The sequence below is a fragment of the Trichechus manatus genome, unplaced genomic scaffold (assembly GCF_000243295.1).
Source record: "Trichechus manatus latirostris isolate Lorelei unplaced genomic scaffold, TriManLat1.0 scaffold00010, whole genome shotgun sequence".
NCBI lineage: Eukaryota > Metazoa > Chordata > Mammalia > Sirenia > Trichechidae > Trichechus > Trichechus manatus.
This window is the reverse complement of record NW_004443946.1, coordinates 26,101,452-26,123,321: the sequence shown is the minus strand read 5'-3', so window position 1 is coordinate 26,123,321 and position 21,870 is coordinate 26,101,452. Positions and strand designations below refer to the sequence as shown.

Here is a 21,870-nt window from a genome sequence, read left to right as displayed (position 1 = left end):
TGGTGCAGTGGTTAAAGTGCTTGGCTGCTAATCCAAAAGATAGGAGATTCTAACCCACCCAGAGGCTCTTCCGGAGATTCTAACCCACCCAGAGGCTCTTCGGGAGAAAGCACCTGGCAGTCTGCTCCAGTAGAGGTTGTTGTTGTTGTTAGGTACTATCGACTTGGTTCTGACTCATAGTGACCATATGTACAACAGAATAAAACACTGCCCAGTCCTGCACCATCCTCACGATCCTTGCTGTGCTTGAGCCCATTGTTGCAGCCAGTGTCAGTCCATCTCTTTGAGGGTCTTCCTCTTTTTCACAGACCCTCTACTTTACCAAGCATAATGTCTTTCTCTAGGGACTGGTCCCTCCTGATGACATGTCCAAGGATGCTCGCTTCTAAGGAGCATTCTGGCTGTACTTCTTCCAAGACAGATTTGTACATTCTTCTTGCAGTCCATGGTATATTCAGTGTTCTTCGCCAACAACATAACTCAAAGGCATCAATTCTTCAGTCTTCCTTATTCATTGTCCAGCTTTCACGTGCATATCAGGCAATTGAGAAATACCTTAGTCCTCAAAGTAACATCATTGCTTTTTAACACTTAAAGAGGTCTTTTGCAGCAAATTTGCCCACTGCAGTACATCATTTGATTTCTTGACTGCCGCTTCCATGGGCATTGATTGTGGATCCAAGTAAAATGAAATCCTTGGCAACTTCAGTCTTTTCTCCGTTTATCATGATGTCGCTTATTGGTCCAGTTGTGAGGATTTTTGTTTTCTTTATGTTGAAGTGTAATCCATACTGAAGGCTATAGTCTTTGATCTTCATAAGAGCTTCAAGTCCTTTTCACTTTCAGTAAGCAAAGATGTGTCATCTGCATATTGCAGGTTGTTAACGAGTCTTCCTCTAATACTGATGCCGTGTTGTTCTTCATATATTCTACCTTCTCGGATTATTTGCCTAGCATACAGATTGAATAAGTATGGTGAAAGGATACAACCCTGATGTACACCTTTCCTGACTTTAAACCACACAGTATCCCCTTGTTCTGTTCAAACAGCTGCCACCACTCTTCTGTCAGTTTGTCGTACTGTGGTGGCTTGCATGTTGCTGTGATGCTGGAAGCTGTGCCACTGGTATTTCACATACCAGCAGGGTCACCCGTGGTGGACAGGTTTCAGCAGAGCTTCCAGACTAAGACAGACTAGAAAGAAGAACCAGGCAGTCTACTTCTGAAAAAACTGGCCAGTGAAAACCTTAGGAATAGCAGTGGAACGTATAGTGCCTGAAGATGGAGCTCCTCAGTTTGGAAGGCACTCAAAATACTCGAAATACGACACGGGAAGAGTCCTCAAAGTAGAGTCAACCTTAATGACATGGATGGAGTCGAGCTTTTGGGACCTTCATTTGCTGATGTGGCATGACTTAAAATGAGAAGAAACAGCTGCAAACATCTATTAATAATTGGAACATGGACTGTATGAAGTATGAATCTAGGAAAATTGGAAGTCATCAAAAATGAAATGGAACGCATAAAGATCAATATCCTAGGCATTAGTGAGCTGAAATGGACTGGTATTGGCCATTTTGAATTGGACAATCAGTAAAGATTACAGCCTAGGAAACCCTGTGGAGCAGTTCTACTCTGTCATATAGGGTCGTTATGAGTCGAAATTTACTTGATGGCACACAACAACATGCTATTTGGATGTATGCATCACCCAGTGGTCAGTTTGAGACTGGAACAGTGGTCTGTCTGTTAGTTTAGTTCTTAAACTCTTTTGTATACTAATTAAGATCAGATCTCACCTCTGCAGCTCCAGGGTGAGCTCAGGAGTTCATAAACAACTGTATGGGGTCGCTTTCCTCAGTACTTTCTGGTTCCGTGGAGCTCCCGCTTCTGATCCACTAGCCAGAAACCTGAGGCTATGCTTATTTTGCCCTGCCATGCGTTCCACAATTTCACTTGCATCCTGAGCCAAATGGTAGGAGATATAGAGGAAGAGGGGGGAAAAGCAAAAGGGGGGTTGATCTAACTCTCCTGGAACTGCAGCTCCACAGAACAGGAAGGTTCCCTTCCTTTACAGCTGTGACTCTTGCAGGTTTCCATTGTGGCCACCACCACCATCACCACAAGATTTCTGGGGTGGCTGGGGTGTGAGAGAACCAAAAAAAAGAAAGGAAAATAAAGGTGGTGGGAGTGGAGCATCCCATACTGTCTGAACCTTAGGAGTTTGCTTTCCTGGCCCTCAAGCCAGAGCTAGAGGGCCCTTCCGGGAATTCCTTCTGTGCTCAGTTCTGATTTCTTGCTGTGTTGAGTTCAGGCTGGGAGATACTAAAGAGGGACGGGTTGGGGGGGAAGTAAACTCTATTGTTTCAGAGGTACTTTGAATTCTGGTTTCTTCCCTGAGTTACCTTCTGCTGTTTACATTTCAAAAGACTTCAGATAACTCCTCCATACAGACTATCCAGGTTTTATAGTTTTATTCAGTGGGAGGGGCAGGGTGGAGTGTATCTATTCCATCTTACCCAAAGCCAGAATCCTAAATTTGCTTTTAAAAGAGAGTGCTTGTAATATGGCACTCTCTGCCACAATCCCTTCTGCTTTTCTAACCTAGGACTAATCACATGCTAAGGTACAATTTGAATCATATTACTGCCTTGCAAGATGATTTTTTTATTGGTTCTCCATTGCCTCTAGGATTAAGTGCCAACTCTTTATTTAATTCAGCATTCAAATTCCCAGCTACATAGACCTCTATACCAGCCGGTTAGGAACACTTACCAAACCAAAAAACAAATCCATTGCTGTTGAGTTGATTCCAACTCATAGTTATCCTATCTCACACCCATAGCTTTGTTTATGTAATTCTCTCTCCCTAAAATAGTTCACAACCTTTAAATTTCTGCCTGTTGAAATCTTATATATCTTTTAAAGCTCAGATACACTACCTTCTTAAACTTTTTTAAAATTCTCTGCTCTGCTCAGACGAGCTTCTCACAAAAGGAGTGTGTGATCTCTTCAACCTTTGAATAACTGTCATTTTTATTTGTGCCTTTTTTATGATATATTTATTCTACTTTGTCTTAGAATTACTTTTACGCTTAGAGATATAATAACTGTTTAGCACAGGCTATTATACTATCAGATCCAATAGATTCAGGTAACATTTAGTGCCTACCATGTACTTTTTTACTTCCTCCCTATAGCAACTTTTTGAGACAGTTATCTACATCTCATTCACATGAGAACCCTGAGGGTAAGAAAAGTAATATTAACTCTTCTACAATGGCTATAAGTTCTTGAGTGTAAGAATTGTAATTTTCAATTTTGTACCACCTAATACCTACCGTGGAGCCCTGGTGGCATAGTTGTTAAGATCTTGGCTGCTAACAAAAAAGGTTTCCAGTTCAAATCCACCAGCCACTCCTTGGACACCCTGTGGGGCAGTTCTACTCTGTCCTGCAGGGTTGCTGTGAGTCAGAATTGAGTTGACGGCAACAGGTTTTTTTTGTTTTTAATACCTGCCACAGAGGAGCCCCAGTGGCACAGTTGGTCAAAGCACTCTGCTGCTAACCAAAAGGTCGGCAGTTTAAACCACCAGCTGCTCCAGGGCGAGAAAGATATGGCAGTCTGCTTCTGAAAAGATAACAGCCTTGGAAACCCCATGGGGCAGTTCTACTCCATCCTATAGTGTCCCTATGAGTCAGAATTGACTTGATAGCAATGAGTTTGGTTTGTTTTGTTTTAATAACACGTAGCAACTCAGCAAACATAGCAATAGCCCTGACTTCTTTCTTCTTTCTGCAGTATCTTGGCCATGTAGAAGTTGATGAATCAAGAGGAATGCACATCTGTGAAGATGCCGTAAAAAGATTGAAAGCTGTATGTATTTGATGGTTGCCAGTGTTGATATATATGCTGTCAATATTTTCTTAAAAACGGATTTTGCTCAGTAAATTTTAGTGACCCAGTATCCAGTAAGCACAATGTTTTTCCTAAGGCAAAAGTGTGGGCTCACCAATAAAGAGCATCTCATATGGTACATCCAAAGACATAAATTACAAAAACCAACCTCTTCAATTTAGGTCAGACATTGTCCAAAAAGTACTTACTTTTGATTTAGAACCACACTGAACAAGTGGTATGAAACTTGATAGTAGAATAATATTCTAAAAACAGGATAAAACTGTCCCAGTTAGTGTCTTAATCTGACTGTGATAACTGGATTATAAATTGCTGATTTTAAATCTGCGGTAAGAAACGGCTTTCCAGGGAGAAGTAGAAGGATAGAGTATCTGTGTTAATAGCTGGTGAGGTTTTAGATTTTGGGGGGCACTTCTCATTATTATCTTGACTCCTACTTCCTATGTACATTCACCCCCAGTTTCCTTCTCTACATTCCTCTAACCACCTATTTCTATTGCCTTTTGCACAAACTCCAGCATACTTGAAATGGAGAGGCCTTTTCCAGGATAAATAGTGTTTACTTTGCCTGGTATCCGTAGAACACATCCCAGGCACATGCCTGTGTGCTTAATAAAAGGAGAGAAAGAATTCAGCATTCATAAAGGTTCAGATTAAAATGTTCATTTCATGTTTTAGATAGGCTTAAAGAATGTTCCATAGCCTCTGATAGTCTTCACAACCTTCCTTCTCTCCAATATGTGGCCTTTTCCCTTCTTTGCTGTGAAAGCTTTTAGCATTACTTATGCATGCCCTTGCCCCAAACAACATAAAATACTTGTTGCTTTGGGTTTGCTGGTATGGTGGGCTGCCAGAAGATTGGCTACTAATGACTGCTTTTCCTCAGTTTGCTTAGTAATCGAAACTTTCTGCTTCGCAGTGCATTGTATATGATCTCTTATCTATAATTCCTCAGTGTAAGAGTTAGAAAATTAAGGAAACAACCAACCACAGAGAGGAGAGAGGTGAATTTTATTTGGAACAAATGCCTGAATCTGTCGTAGAAGGTAAAGGAAGAGAAAAGTAATTGATTGTAGGTAATAAAAAACTCCTGACAAAAAAAAAGTCCTGGCCCAGATGTCTTCACTGGAGAATTCTACCAAACATTCAGAGAAGAGCTCACACCAGTACTACTCAAAAACTATTTCAGAACATAGAAAAGGAAAGACTGCTTCCAAATTCATTCTTTGAAGCCAGCATAACCCTGATACCAAAACCAGGCAGAGAAAAATAACTGATTGTAGTCTACAAAGAACTAAAAAATAACACTACACACACATATATACATACATATATACACATACAGTCTACGTCAGGTATTGGTAATTTAAATTCTTAAATCACTGAAGCCCTTCCTACTCTCTGTGTTCTCGAATTCATCATTAAGAGGACTTATATCCATTATATTACGGTACACGAAAGTATAATTTATAGACTTGTCATGTCCACCTGAATATATTACCCAATTATACACAGCCTCAGATATTTTAGTTTTTCATTTTTCTGATAACCAGTTTAAAATAGAATCGCTTTATTAAATGAAAGGTTAAATTTATATTTCTGAGTTTATCTAGAAGAATAATAAACAAGATGAGTTTAGCTAAGAACATTAAAAAATGAGAGTAGTGCAATGACTTGCTCTACAACTCATGAAAGACTATTTTACATTATAATATCAGTGACTAAAAACAACAGACAAATCAGTGAACATACTGGATAGACCTGAAGTAAACCCTGTGTACATATAACAGCTTAATATATGACAAACTAAACATCACAAACAATAGGCATAAATTACTGAGCAAATTACATTGGAAATTTTAGAAAAAAGACAAATCAGATTTTTATTGATCATTAGGTTTCTTAAAATAGTGCAAGAAGATATGTAAATATACAAAATCTTTAGTAGAAATGCATTAATTAGTTGCTAAAGGTTTATTAAAATCTCATAACTTACTATTAGAAGGCCTGTGTGGAATGAGACTTTACAAAGTCTTTAAATTCAGAGTATTGCTAAGCGTTCACTCTCTAAATAAGGAAAAACTAGAGATGGTTTAAGTTTGCCCAGAAGATACAAAGAAATGATATTTAGTTGTTTAACACAACAGTTAATCTTCTTAACTGTCTCGTTTTTTAATTTTACCTACTTAGAAACATCTCATTATTATATAGGTAATATATATTCATTGTATAAAATACAAATAAAAAAAAAAGTACACAAATAAAACAAAATCTCATGTAATCCGAGAAATAAACCACTCTTAAAACTGTTCAGTTTTAGAACATTTTCTGGTTAAGTAGATTTTTTGTTTTATTTTACCTTTTTATTTTTTTAAACCAAGAAGATGGCAAATTATAAGCACAGTTATTTGAGGCCACAGGACCATTCAAATAGTAAAATTCCACTGAGTTTTTATTTTCACCAGAAATAGGAACCAAATGGCCATTAAAAAAAATATACCTATGCCTGGAACAGTGTCTGGCACATAGTAGTCACTCAATATACAGAAAACAGTCTAGTCCTTCTCAGTATGTAGTCAAGTTGAATCTCATAATAATCATCATAACCACATCTTAATAATTTTAAAGTTTATGCATATCTCTAAAGGCCCTCATTTCTCTGTGGCCTTTTATAACTAAAAGGCAATTTTATATATGTTGATGATTGCTTTTCTGGACATACTTAAACTTTGGAACTTTGAGGGAAATTGACTATTTCTAGACTTTTCGTTCAAAAAGTTATTTAAAAGTTTTCATATATAGAACAGACAAACCCTATCCAGGAGACGTGGAGTAAATGTTACATATAATTTAGTATGGCAAACATCTGTTTTTTAAAATGAGATTGAATTATTGGATAACTGGGGTCAATTTCCTGATTATTATACTCGATGAACTCCCTCCCCCTTCTATAAATACTCTTTCGAATGCTATACTAGGAAGCTTGCAGAAAGTTGGAAGTCTTCAGGGTATTCTTCTCAGATCATATTAGTCTACAAAAATTCATGAATTTTGTCTTTCATATTTTTACTACATAGAAATTTCTAGTCCTTTTTTTTGCTGACCAAAGATTCATCTAACAAACATCCACTACTTTTTTTTTTTTTAAAGGCCCTGTTATCTCTTTACCTAGTTCCTGATTAGGTGTGTTATATTGTTATCTTAACATTTAAGGCCTAGCATTTTCAGTAATAACTTTGATCCAAAACCTCTGTCTAAATAAAATAAGAGACTGGGAACCTACCACCTGCTGTGTCAGATGCTTATATTGTGCCAAATGCTATGTCTCTGAGGTTTTTTTGTGTTTGTAATGATCACAAATTTTCCAATAAATAGAAGCAAGTGTAGGGATACACAAGCCTACACAGGTTTAAAGAAGAAATAGCACAAGCCTTTGAAACTAGTTTGAATGCTAATGTTTAAAAATTTAAAGAATTATATAGCTCAGATGTACCAGTACAGTACCAAAACAGATATCTTAAAGTTATCACTTGAATGATGTTTGAACTAAAAATGTAGCATTCTAGTGCTTTTTAATTTGTGTGGAATTGATAAAGCAGAATAATTTGCAAATGTTAGGCGTTGTTTTCCTCCTAAGAAGTCCCTTATAATTTAGAATTACTTTAACTTCAATTGGACATTATCTACATACTTGGAGATTATTTGCCATTCTCAAATGAAAAAAATATCAGAACTAAACAAAACAGTAGTGTTTTGAAAATATATACTTCAGAACATAAATACGTTTTTAAAATTTTTATTTACCTTCTATGCATAAAGTTTAAACGCATTTACTTTGTGATATAACTTCACTGATTAACTGCTTTGACACTTGGATTGTATAGAAAAAGATGGCAAAAATGGTCATCCATTTTTAGTGCCTTTGTGGCATAGTCAGTTGCAGGGTAAGGGCTAATGTCCTTTTTTGTAAAAGTGTGTCAGGCCTCTGGTTATCTTGTTGACTCTTGTCCAAGATGCCCTTCATTTTAAAAGGTCTTTTCTTCCCATTGTCTCTTAAATGTCTCGCCCTCTCTGTCTTGGTTTTAGAGTAGTTTCATTATACTATCAGTTTTTAATGTTTTTTTTACCACGATTTGATATATTTGTTTTAATATATGTTCTTGTTTTAGCAGGTAAAAGAATCATAACTTAGTTGTTTTTAAAAAGAACTTTAATATCATTCTCTAATCTATTAACTGCCTTTTTATGCATCTTGCACGTAAACTTTTTCATTAACATCCGGAATCTTTTATAAAAAGAGGGAAAACTCCGTGTGTAACAAGAGCTTTTCACAGAGCTAAATTAAATATTAACTGAATCTCCTGATGTCACCTCCCCACCCCTCAGGAATGGTGAATATCTTAACTTTGGCTGCATTCTTGAAAGTTGATTGTTACTTAACTGTCTAACAAAACTAGGTCACCAAACTTGGCAACAGAAATAATCTTAGTTTTATTGTGATAACCGTCCCGGATTACTTTATTATTTTTCTAGATTAAGTTCAGAATATTCTGTGGATATATTTGATGCTGCTTGTGATTTCCAAAATTTAGGGAAAAACAAACTTGGCAGTATTTGAAAGCATTGGATGAGTTTCTCAGTTATCTGAGGCAAATTTTAGTACAGATATGTCTTTTTCTAGAGATTTATCCAACGTTAAAAACTGATGATTATAAAGAGTAAAGGCTTAAAGTATAGTTAAACCAAGGGTAGGAAATGTAAAGTTAAGCTAGCTTTGGTTAGTTAAAACCCATTCACTTTGCATAAGCTCTTCAAATTTTAAATGATGGCCAGTTTTCATTTTTTATATGATTAAAATTTGGTGCTGGGACCATAGATAACTATGTTTCTCTTATTTATATAGTATATATATAAAACATATTCTTACAAATGTCAGTGCTAGTTTCTTTACTTTAAAACAACAGTATTTAAAAGGGAAACAAAAGCCTATTCCTTAAATTTCAGTTGAGGGCCACAGACATGGTTCTTTCTCAGATATATCTGTTTTCCTAGCTGCATTGTAAACATTAACTCTCTGTTCTTTATAGATAATTTATTTTGTGTCCAGAATAGAACATATTTGTTATTTACCCGTGTATGCTGTGGAATAAATTAGCTATTTTTGATGTACACAGACACACACGTAAATTGATCTAATATGTGTAAATGAAAGTCAGTGGTCAAGCTCCCCTTAACTAGTACGGAGTTTTCTAGAAGTGATATCTTGAATTCAGTGATATCTTGAATTCAGTAAGTACATACTCTTCATTAAAAGTTGTGTGTTGCTTTTTTTTTAATGTGATTGTGTGGTCAGTCTGAATGTGGGCGGGCTTTTTAAGTGATGATTTCCACAAGAGTTGACCACTGATTTTAAATTGAAATTTTCCATTTAACTACTATTTATTACTCACAGTTGTCAAATTTAAAATGTAAATCTCACCAAACCAGAACGTCCTAATCTTTTTCTCTGCTGCCAAATTTGGATAATCGCTGTTTTGAAAAGTAAATAGAGAAACTAACTAGTTGCTCTGCATGGATATAGGTTCTGATTTCTTCTGTCTGTTTCCATGCATTCTTAGGCCATACAGTGTGTTTCCCTGCATTTTCATGCACCTTTGCTTTTTCCTCTGTCACACCTGGTATGGATAACTTTTTAAAACTCTCATTCCTTCCCCTTTTCCCACTTTGCCCCTTCCCCAAATTCTGTATGTGCTTATTGGTGTGAAACCCTGAGACATTTAGCCCAAACAATAATAGTGCTCGACTTGTCCCCCTGTTCCTCCAGGAAAGGAAGTTCTTCAAAGGCTTCTTTGGAAAAGTAAGTTTGATGCCACATTTGTGCTTGCTTTATAAGGAGTTACACCCCTAGTATAGCACTGACATATTAAAAAACAAAAACAAAAGAAGTACAGCTTTGATTTCTTTATAATACAGGAACTGATTTAACTGTATATGGAAATTAATTAATAGAAACGTTACCATCTGTAATGTTAGCTGTGTGTCTGTGATTCTAAAGCTGGTTGAAGATTCCCAGGAAAGTCCAGTAAATGAATCAAGTAGGTTAAAAGAGATTTATCTCCTCAGGACTAGGTGTTAAAATAATTTTCATTTGGTTTTGCAAAACTCTGTGAGTGAATTTTTAACAAGTGGATTTTACTTAGTGTCTAATTTTGACAGAAATGGGAAGAAATACTAAATTCAAGTGAAAATTAAATTTATACCAAACTTGTATGTTCAATGCTATTACTTTTTTTAATCTAAGTTAAATTTCAGGTGAGGTAAGTGAAAGTACATAAACTTACCTTTGAAGATCCTGCTATGATTTTTAACCTGGATTGCTAATCTAAGAAAAACTATGTTAATTATTAGTCTGCCGAATATTTGTCATATGTATAATGTTCTTTATGTAGGTGCTTTTCAAGTAATGACTGTTTAATGTTCAGATCTCCACAAATAGGTAAACACATTTCTTACATTTTTTTTGTTCAAGTATATCGTCATTTAGTTTTGAGGAACGGCTACGAAGTAATTTAGACTGACCGTGTAAGAAAAAACTATCATTGGATAACAGAGTGTAAATTACTAGAAGTTTATGTGATTATAAAATTTGCAATTCTCTAGTGAGTGGTTTTATTATTTTGGAAATTTATTTTGAAGACTTAGTTTCCATTTCCTTCTCAGTTAAACATTTTAGATGTAACCCATTAGTACATTTTCTTGTTCTTGGTTAGGTCACTTTTATACTAATGTAAATCCTTTTTGAAGGACTTGAATGTTTAATTCAAATGGTTGCTATCAATCTGAAATAAAAATTCAAATAATTTACCGACACATGTGAAAATAAAAATTTTAGTAGACATTTTGGGTCAAAGTCAAATTAACAGATCCTTAGAACTTGGGACCCATATCTAGAAAGAATTAATCTTACGGACATTTACATCATTATAATTAGACACTATAAGTGTTAAAGAAACTTACAATTGTTAAGGAAGCCTTTTATGGAGTATTTATTTTTTCCCAAATGGAATTTCTCAAAACAACGTCACATCACCACAATATTTATACGATTTTAATTATCTTTCAAGTAACCAGATTTTAATATGTCTACTTTTGTTAAAACAACCTTGTCTGTGCAACCTCAGTTATAGAAAATATTCATTTGGTTTATAGAAAAAATATGTTAAAGTATAAAGAAAAAGTTGTAACAGTGTTAGGGAACAAAGATAGCTCTTGCTTCAAAATCATTCCTGAGGTGGACATGTTCATTGTTATATATAGGCGTCATGGTGGACCTACAGTATAGCCGAACTGGATCACACTGTGCTTCTTAGCTGTTTTTACTGCATTTTGCTACATCGTGAATTTATATGGCATGAGAAGGAAAATCATGGATCACTTCACTTAATTCTTACACTAACCGTCAAATTATTGTTATTTGTTTTGCAATGAGGAAACTGATGTTTACAGAGGTTAAATTACCTGCCCAAATTCAGAAGCTAGGATTTGAATCTAAATATTCTGATTCCAGAGCCCACACTGTTAATCACTATACTGTACATGTCACTTCTATTTACAAATGAAGTTTAAAAGATTTAAAAGGTGCTAGTAAATAAGCAGTTTCCTTGAAACTCATTTTTACTTTCTTTCTTTTAAAAAGCAGTCATTTAACTTTGGATTTTATTTATAGTCAGTTTACTTTTTTATTAAAGATTTAAAGGTTCATCTTTTTTCACTGATTCAAACTATTACTCAGTTTATTTGGAGATACTTAAATCCTACTACTGAGCTGGACTCCCACAGGATTTCCTTAAAAGATGTTAAGTGATCCCATAATGGCATCTGTGAACCAGCGTGACTATGAGAATTCTTAGGCCATTGGAAAAAGTCTTTTTATGGCAGGGAAATTTTATTCTAATATACAATTGTTTAAATTAAAGTAAGTCATTTACAGTGTTTGAAAACAGAGGGGGAAAAGCATTATACCAGAAATGTACTTTGAAAGGAAAAACTTTAATTTGGAGCTTTTGAAATGTTTCAAGTTACTGTTGTTCAGCTCACTTCCACATTAATCTTAAAGAAACAGGTGAAAAAGATTTGTTCAGTATGCTAGTAGGTTAGTTGTGGTTTGATGAAGGCTAAAAATGAAGACTCTCTTAGGGCGTTTTTATCCAGTACAGTTCCTCTTAAATTTTGGTAACTTTCTTAGGCCTCGCATCATGTATGGTTTATTGGTCCAGAATAAAGAGAAAAACAGTTATCAAAAGGCATTTCCACCAAACACTTTTGCATAAAAGTAGGTAGATGGAAGAATTGTTAGCCATGATTCTGAATATGAATATGAAACATGCCCAGGAGGACTGTTTCCTCTTTTCCCTAAGCTGCCTACTGGTCCTGTCCACTCCATAGCTTCTTTATTCCCTGCATCACCAACTGATGGGAGCAGTGCTTCCGGAAGCTTTAGCAGTACGGAATGGATAAACCTGGGTATGTAGCAGGTTTTATTAATCCATTGTAGACTTAACAACATTTTAAAAAAGAAAGGGAAAAATCTGAGGACCTGGAATAACTTTTTCCAAACTAACTACATTGAATTGCTCACTACCTTAGGAGAGCCAAGAATGCGCTCAACTTTTTTTATAGATTATTATATGCAGCTTCATTAGTGAATTTGGCCATGCTAGGCAAATACTTTATTACCGAGTAATTACGTGGCACTTAACATTTAAAAAGGATTTTATAATTTTAATGTATTTGAGGAACCCCATGAGCTAAGTAATCTACATTCCCACTTTGTGAAGTAACTGACTCAACATGGAGATATAAAATGTTCTTAGGCTACACTATTACATCTCTTTTTAAAGCCATTTACTTGTATTTATGTATAGCTTCATAGTTTACGATGTGCTTTGACCTACTTTCTAATTTGCTACTCATAACAGCTCAGTGAATTTGGATAGTTCATGAAACTTAATTTTACAGTTGAATAAGCTGAAGTGCAAAGAGGTCACCCAGCTGTAAATGGCAGAGCCTAAAATGAAACCAAAGTTTTCTGAAACTTGGTGTGAAGGTCTTTCACTTACTCCATGTTGCTGTTTTCTCATTCAAAAATGCTGACCTCTGCTTTCCTCAGGTATCCCTTAATTATAATGAATGGAGGTGTCTAATGCAGAGGATACTAGACAATTCAAGGGCCTGAAGGTTGCCCACAAACATGCGTTGTACAGCCTGCACAGAGTTTACAAATTTGAATTAGTTGCCAATATATTAAAAATTGAGAGCTTTCACATAAAAACTAGGATATCTATCTTTTGAGAATTAGAAGATCTGGTAAAATGACTTTCTATGTGGCATCAGTGGCTTGAGCTGAGTAGCAACTGTCCCTTTTGGTTGTCTGTTCAGCACGATCTCTGCTACTCCTGTTGTCCCTTACACTGAGCTGGCTTCACTCATTTTGTTATCTGCCTTAACCCTATAGGCATTTGAGTTTGTGACCTCCCTGAGCTGTTGTATCACTTTGGTTCTTTTGTCATTGGTCTAACCATTTCTAACTGAATAAAAAATCACCAAAGTATTTCAGTGTCTGTTCTAGTAGATCCTGTTAAAGTACTGCCAAACATATTTTTTCAAAATTTTATGATTTTACAATTGTTACTTAAATGGCACCATTAGAAATGGTTGTTTTAGAAAATACGTTGGTTGAAAAGTAATGCATGGTTCTGTTGTTTTCACCTAATTCTCGAGAGTTAAAACATTTCGTGATATTTATGACTCCACTCTTAAATCTGTATACCCACATTTACATTCTATTTTAGATTTCCCAGATTTTCTTCTCTATGACAAATCATACCTAGTGCTTATCTTCAGTCTGGATCCTTTTCTTTAAAAGTAGGGAGTGTCTGCTGTCTCTTCCTTTTTCCTCCTCCTTGCTTTTTAAATTCCCATGTCCTTTTTTGTGTAAATTTTACCTTCTCTTGTATTTTACTGGATGCATCTTTCAAGATTTGGGTGTTTTCTTCGTTCTGAAATGCGAAAAAACAAATTCCTGAAAAAAGACAATTCTAAGAGTAATCAGAAGATTTACATTCATCCTTGGTTTCATTATTTCCTGTGACATGGTCAACTGGTATGTTAAATGCGTTGGTCACTGACCTTTTCTAGACAGATTTAAAAAAAAAAAAACTCCTTCAGAGTTACCTTTTTTTGTTTGTATTCATGCAAACCCAAACCAAAAAACCTATTGCCATCGAATCAATTCCGACTGATAGTGAACCTGTAGAACAGAGTAGAGCTGCGCCATAGGCTTTCCAGGGCTGTAAATCTTTACGGAAGCAGAGTGACACATCTTTCTCTTATAGAGCAGCTGGTGGGTTTGAACTGCTGACCTTTCTGTTAGCAGCCAAGTACTTTACCACTGCACCACCAGGGATCCTTCATGAAAACCCAGTGGTTCTCAAACCTGACCTAGGAAAATACTTAAATGATTTGATTAACATTGCTTTAGACATCCAGAAGGAAAGAGTTTTTATTTCATATGTTGCTGACAAAAATTACACAAAAAGCATGTATGGATAGTGGTAGTGGACTTTTGTCTATACCAATCCAGAGGATATATCAGAAGATTAGTGGTTGGGCTTTTTTCTTTGAATAGGTAACTATATATCACAAACCATCAAAGCAGAAATTTTTCATTCATTCAACAAGTCAGTGTCTAGGACATGCTAGAGGCTGTGTTAGGCTATCCAGATACAAAGATGAACAGGTCAATCTACATTTTTTTTAGCCCATTTACACTCACGTTTTTAGACAGCTATTTTATGCTGCCTCCTTTTTCCTTAAGCTTCTACTATTTCTTAACTCTGTTCTTTCTTTCCGTCGATGACCTTGCTGCCTGCTTCACAATAGAATCAATCAGCACATTTTCACATGTGCCATCTACCACATCTTACTCACCTACCTGCATCTGTGCCCAAATACTTTGTTTTCCCTCCTATTCAACGGATGAACTGTTGGCTCCTAGCTGAGGTTAACCCCTCCACTATATTCTTATTATTCCAGCTCTTATTCTAGCAGTGCTACCCCTTCTGTCCTCCATAATCCGTTTTTTCTTTCTCTAGTTGGTCACTCCATTAGCATAAAAACAAATCATCTTTAAAAAAAAAAAAGTTTATTCTTGGTATCTCCAGTTCCTGCCCTTCCTTTCTTCTCTTCAACCCATTCAGTTAAGCTTTCACCTCTATCACTCCACCTAAACTGCTGTTGTCAAGACTTCTTTTGTATTACTATTCTGATGGTCTTATCACCTTACTCAACCTACCAGCGTCATTCAACACAGCCGAGCCTTCCTTCCCCCTTGAAACACTGGTCATTTGGACTTCAGGAACCATACTCTCCTGGTTTCCCCCTGCCTATTCCTTAGTCTGTGAACTCTTCTCTGCCAGTACCTCTCCGTGATCTCGTCCAGTGTCATGACTTTAAATGCCGTTTACATGCTGCTGATGACTTTGAAAGTTATATCTTCAGGTGTCTTCTCTGAACTCCATAGTGGTATTTTCATCTTAGAGGCAATACAGCATAGTGGTCAAGGACACAGACTCTAGAGCCAGATGGCTTGCATTTAATTGTGATTCAACCACTTACTAGCTTTGCGACCTTGGGGAAAGGTTCTTAACCATTCTGTGCTTCAGTTTCTCCACCTGTAAAAAAGAATAATACTAATTATCTCATGTGATTATTGTGAGGATTAAATGAGTAAATATAAGCAAAATGCCTGCTGTAGCAGTGTTAGGTATTATTATCACCATCATTAACATACCCACTTTGATGCCTGATAGCCATCTCACACTCTTAACATGTCCCAAACCAAATTCCTGGTCTTTCCTCCCAAAACGGCTTTCTCCTAGTCTTCCCCATCTCAGTGTATAGCAGCTCGGTCCGTCCCTGTGCTTTGGCCAAAATCCTGGATTTGAGCTTGACTCCTCTCTTTCTCTTACATCCTACATCCAGTCCATCAACAGTTTTTGTCTGCTCCAGCCTTTCAAGAATCTCGTCAGTTCTCATTACCTCCACTACTATCGCTGGTCCCAGCCAGCATCACCTCTCACCTGGATCATTACAGTAGTGTCCTACTTCCCCTGCTCCACTGCTGTCTCCGACCGTCTCTTCTTAAGATATCAGCCTGAGTGATTTTTTATTTTTTAAGATAGCAGTCTAATTGTGTTGTTCCACTGCCCCAAATCCTCCAGTAGCTTCCTGGCTTAGAGTAAAAGCCAAAGTCTTTTAGCCTTCTAAGCCATTGTACACAGATTGCCTCTGCCTCTTTTCCTCTTTTACCATATCTCCTCCTACTCTCCCTGTTGCTTCTTGTTTCAGCCACACTAGCCTCCTTAGTGTTCCTTGAACAGTCCGATTATGCTTCTACCTCAGGGCCTTTGCACTTGCTGTAACCTCTAATCTGGAACACACTTCATCTAGATACATGCATGGCTCACTTCCTCGTTTCTTTTAGTTCTTTATTCCAAAGTCCCATTCTTAATGAGGCCTTCCCCGGTAACCCTATTTTAAACTGCAGACACCACCCCCTCCATATACACAAGCTCCCTAATCCCTTTCCTGACTTTATTTTTCTATTATAGAGTCTATCACTATTTGTCATACCATATATTTTACTTATATATTTGTTCATTTCTTCTTCACTAAAACATAAGCTTTCTGAAGACAGGGATCTTCACCTATTTTGTTCACTGCTGAGAGTTAGTGAATGAATAAATGAATGAAAGACAAATGTACTGCTCTCAAGCTCACCCTATAGTGCAAGGAAACAGGTATAGAAATGGTTACCACGCTACATAACAATAACAGGTGCTACTGGAGCAGAGAGGAAGAATGAATGTGAGAACTTGTGATGCTGGCTTCTTAGGAAGAGATGACACCTAAGGCTAAGACTTAAAAGAGAACCGTAAGATTCAGTTAAACTAAGTTGGAGGAGAAAGGCATTTCAGGCAGAAGGAATAGCACTGACAGGGGCACTAGGATAAGAGGGAACATGCTCCACATTCATTTATTCCTTCGTTAAACCTAGGGAACTGGGGAAAGAAGTTCAGACATGGATGACCAAGGGAATGGGGAGAATCTTTCATGGTGAGAGAGAGTACACTGAATTTGGTTTGGACAGGTTACATTTGAGATGCCTGTGGTGTTTTCATTTCAGTTATTATGTACATTTGAAATATGAACTTAGAATAATCCCTAGCCCTTCTCCACCTCCCCCACAGTTGAACATGATTTGGCCAACTAAGAAGAGCAAAATTGCTGCCAGGAATCTGTCCCTTTAAGGGCCTCTCTCACTTAATAAGAAAATACAGGAAATATTGCTTCTTAGTGTCCCGAATTAAAAGTTACTGTGCTTTTAATGAAGCAACCCTTAGAGATAGTAGTGCCAGTCTCAAATCCTGAAGAAGGTTGTATTCCTTTTCCTTCACTGCTTTGTCTTTTAAGGAATACTCAGTATACCTTGGAATTATAAGACAAAATTTGCTTATTATACCTTTCAGCTCAGAAATTCCAAGTTTTCACGATATCATCAAATTATAGACCAAAACTGGGGGGGGGGGGCCTATTTTGTACATGTCCTCCTTAGCCCTATTTTACAGATAAATTAAGCCTAGTCTCCTATTCCAAGAAATCTCTTGTTAATTTATTACAAGGCCCTCTGTATCATGGTTGCCTGTTAATGTATCATTATTATTCTGTAGTGACAGAGTTATCTCTGTATGAAGATAGAAAGATTGACCAGTGATTCTTAACACATTGGGTACCCTTGAAGAACTCTGGTTTGTAGCTGAAAGAACTTTGCACACTAGAATTGCAAATCAGTGTTGCTCAGATAGGGTGATTTGTTCTGCCCCTCCCTGCCCAAATTGGTCTGTTTGCTGCTGTTGCTTAACATTTCATAGCTGTGCCAAGTTATGCTTCCATTTCTCCACTTCAGCTTACATTAGAACATCTGCTTAACCTTTTTGTTCTTATCTATCCTATGCCTCGCAGAGTTGCATTTATGCACTTCTATTTATGTTGGCTAATTGCATGTTGAGGAGCCCTGGTGGCACAGACGGTTAAGCTCTCAGCTGCTAATCGAAAGATTGATTGTTCGAACTCACTCAGTGGCCCCATGGAAGAAAGACCTAGTGATCTGCTTCTGTAAAGATTACAGCCAAATCACAGTAGAAGGTCCCAGTTAGAATGGGTAAAAAAATGTAGAACAAAATTCAAATTAAAAAAAATAAAAAACCAGACCTACTGGTCTGAAAGAGACTAGAGGAACCCCTGGGACTATTGCCCTAAGGCAACCTTCTAACTTGAAATGGAGGACATTCCTGGAGACTACCTTTCAGCCAAATAATAGAGGGGGCTATGAAATAAACAATAAAACCCGCGAAGAATGTGCTCCTTAGAACAATCAACTATACGAGACCAAAAGGACAACATTTGCCAAAACCAAAGATGAGAAGGCAGGGAGGGACGAGGAAACCAGATTAATAGAAATGGGGAAGAGAAAAGAGGAAACAGGGAGAATGCTGACACATTTTGGAAATTGCAACCTATGTCACAAAACAATTTGTGTAAGAATCGTTGACTGGAAGACTGATTTGCTATGTAAACTTTCACCGAAAGCATAATAAAATGTTCCAAAAAAAAAAGGATTAAAACTGTATGGACCAGAGGTGGGGCCAAGATGGCGGAGTAGTCAGACGCTTCTGGTGGACCCTCTAACAACAAAGACGCAAAAAAACAAGTAATTCGATTATATATGGCAGTCTGGGAGTGCTGAACATCAAATGCAGAGTTGAGGAACCGGACTGAGTGCAGGTTGAGGGAGAGACGGTTCAGAAGCAGCAAGGAGGTGCCAGACCTGACCTGGCGAGAGCCTGAGCCCTTCAGGCCTGATCAGCTCAGGGGTGAGTGTTAGGCAGGCAGGCAGCAGTGCTCAGGAGGCACATTTTCCACACCGGCAGAGACCCAGCACCAGAGAGTCTACACGGCCACCCAGAACCAGTGAGAAGCAGCCCTCATCGGCGAAAGATAAGTTCTTGTGTAAGGCTTACCACATGGATCAAAAACACCTCCCTTAGGGAAAAACCGCTCTCCCATTTACCTCCCTGCCCTGCTCTGCACTGGGTCCTGGACCAGCTTCAGCAATTGCCGATTCCCCTGGGCCAGAAGTAGGATCCGTCACATACCTTGAGCCATTCTCCTGGCCTTGGAGAGTGAACCAGTTAACAAACAGGAAAAACACAACTACCGGCTCCCCTAAGCCAGGAACCCAGGGTAGGCACAGCTCCTTTGCCTAGGCACAGGCATAAGGGATCTGTGGACTTTGAGTGCCTTTCTCCCTGCATACGTTTGTGTGGGCCCATCTTAACAGCATAGGCCCTCATTAGCGCAGTCCAACAGGGTATATACCGGAACTCTAACTTCAGTTGTTTCAGCCGTGAAGTGGCAGGCTCTTGACATTTGACACTGCTCTGCCCATTAAGCAGGGTCTTCACCTACCCACATCAGGGGCCTGAGGACTGCTGGCTCCACCCATACCACCTAGCCACCTGCGATAGGGGCCCATGAGTAAGAGATGCCCCCCAGTCCTTACAGCCAACAGCATTAGCTCATCATAGTCCAACTGCAAAACCCACCCACCTAAGTGCTCTAGGGAACAGGGACACGCCTTCCTCCTGGACACTCGGGGGCGGCCGTCAACCCCTTGCCTTGCTCAGAGTGTGTCCCCCTGCTACAGCCAGATGCCTGTGCCTACACCAGTCACCCATGCCTGTCTAGGACTGTAAGTGAGAGCCTACACCACACACTTGGTGGCTATCTACCTGGGCACCTGAGCTGAATCCATACAGGAGGAGTGGGCGGACTCCTGAGCTTACATACCTAGTAACAGATCTAACTACCTGGTGACAGGACATTAGAGCTTCAGAGGTGCCAATAATCAAGCTATCTCATAGGAGCAGCCTATTTGGGCATATCAAAACAAAACAAGAAGCTAGGACACAGTAAGTAAACATAAAATAAATAAATATAACTTATTGATGGCTCGGAGACAACAGTGAATATCAAATCACATAAAGAGGCAATCCATGATGGCTTCAGCAAGCTCCCAACGTAAAGAATCTGGAAATTTTCCAGAGGAGGAAAATTTCTTGGAATTACTGGAGACAGAATACAGAAGATTAATATACAGAATTCTTCAAGAAATTAGGAAGGAAATTAATCAAAACGCAGAACACGTATTAGAGGAAATTAAAAAAAGATAAGAGGATAGTGACAAATTTAATAGGCTGCAAAAATCCATAGACAGATAGCAATCAGAAATCCAGAAGATTAACAATAAAATTTCAGAATTAGACAACTCAATAGAAAGTCATAGCAGAATTGAAGCAATGCAAGTCAGAATTAGTGAGATTGAAGATAAAGCACTTGATACCAACTTATTTGAGGAAAAATCAGATAAAAGGAATAAAATGAAGAAAACTAAGAATTATGTGGGACTCTTATCAAGAGGAATAACCTATGAGTAATTAGAGTACCAGAAAGGGGTGGGGGGGTGGGAATAACAGAAAATACAGAGAGAATCATTGGCAGAAAACTTCCCTAATATTGTGAAAGATGACAAGATATCGATCCAAGATGCTCATCGAACCCCACATAAGGTAGATCCCAAAAGAAAGTCACGAAGACATATTATAGTCGAACTTGCCAAAACCAAAGATAAACATAATTTTAAGAGCAGCTAGGGATAAACGAAAAGTCATCTACAAAGAAGAGTCAATAAGAATAAGTTTGGACTACTCAACAGAAACCATGCAGGCAAGAAGGCAATGGGATGACACATACAAAGCCTTGAAGGAAAAAAAACTGCTAGCCAAGAATTATATATCCAGCAAAACTGTCTGTCAAATATGATGGCGAAATTAGGGCATTTCCAGATAAACAGAAGTTAAGGGAATTTGCAAAAACCAAACCAAAATTACAAGAAATACTAAAGGGAGTCCTCCTCCAGTTAGAAAATCAGTAACATCAGATAACAACTGAAGAATAGAACGCAGGACAGAGCAACCAGATATCAACCCAGTGAGGGAAGTCACAAAAGTAAATCAAAGCTAAAACACTGAAGTTAGGGAAGCAAATGTCAATATGTAAAAGATGACAATATTAAAACAAAAAAGTGGGACTTAAAAAATGTAGACATAGGAGACAAAGTCAAGGCAATACAAAGAAATAAAAGACTGGTATAAACTTAGAAAAAATAGGGGTAAATATTAAGGTAACCACAAAGGAAACTAACAATCCTACAAGTCAAGAAAAATATAGACTCAGCAAACACGAAATCAACAATGAAAAAAATGAAAATACATAAAGAAAAACAACTCGGCACAGAAAATTAAGTGGAACAAAGAAACAGTGAACAACACACAAAAAAAGACATCAAAATGGCAGCACTAAACTCATACCTATTAATAATTACACTGAATGTAAACGGACTATATGCACCAATAAAGAGACAGAAGGTAGCACTTTGGATAAAAAAACACGATCCGTCTATATGCTGCCTCCAGGAGACACACCTTAGACTTAAAGACACAAACTAAAACTCGAAGGATGGAGAAAAATATATCAAGCAAACACTCAAAAAAGAGCAGGAGTGGCAATATTAATCTCTGACAAAATAGACTTTAAAGTAAAATTCACCACAAAGGATAAGGAAGGACACTATACAATGATTAAAGGATCAGTACACCAGGAGGACATAACTATAATAAATATTTACGCACCCAACGACAGGGCTCCAAAATACATAAAACTAACAGCACTGAAAAGAGAGATAGACAGCTCCACAATAGTAGTAGGAGATTT

General features: G+C 37.5%; 1 protein-coding gene across 5 annotated transcripts in view; it reads left to right on the top strand.

Moving 5' to 3' along the window:
- The window catches only part of NUMB (NUMB endocytic adaptor protein), a 175,407-nt gene that overhangs the window by 128,531 nt on the left and 25,006 nt on the right, over window positions 1–21,870 (top strand). For 3 of the 5 annotated variants that reach the window (XM_023726356.1, XM_004371018.2, XM_023726355.1), the window contains 2 exons: window positions 3,802–3,876; window positions 9,743–9,775. In XM_023726356.1, coding sequence (XP_023582124.1) covers window positions 3,802–3,876; window positions 9,743–9,775 — 108 coding nt within the window. The remainder of the gene's footprint in view (window positions 1–3,801; window positions 3,877–9,742; window positions 9,776–21,870) is intronic. The other 2 variants (XM_023726357.1, XM_004371019.2) reach the window with 1 other exon arrangement.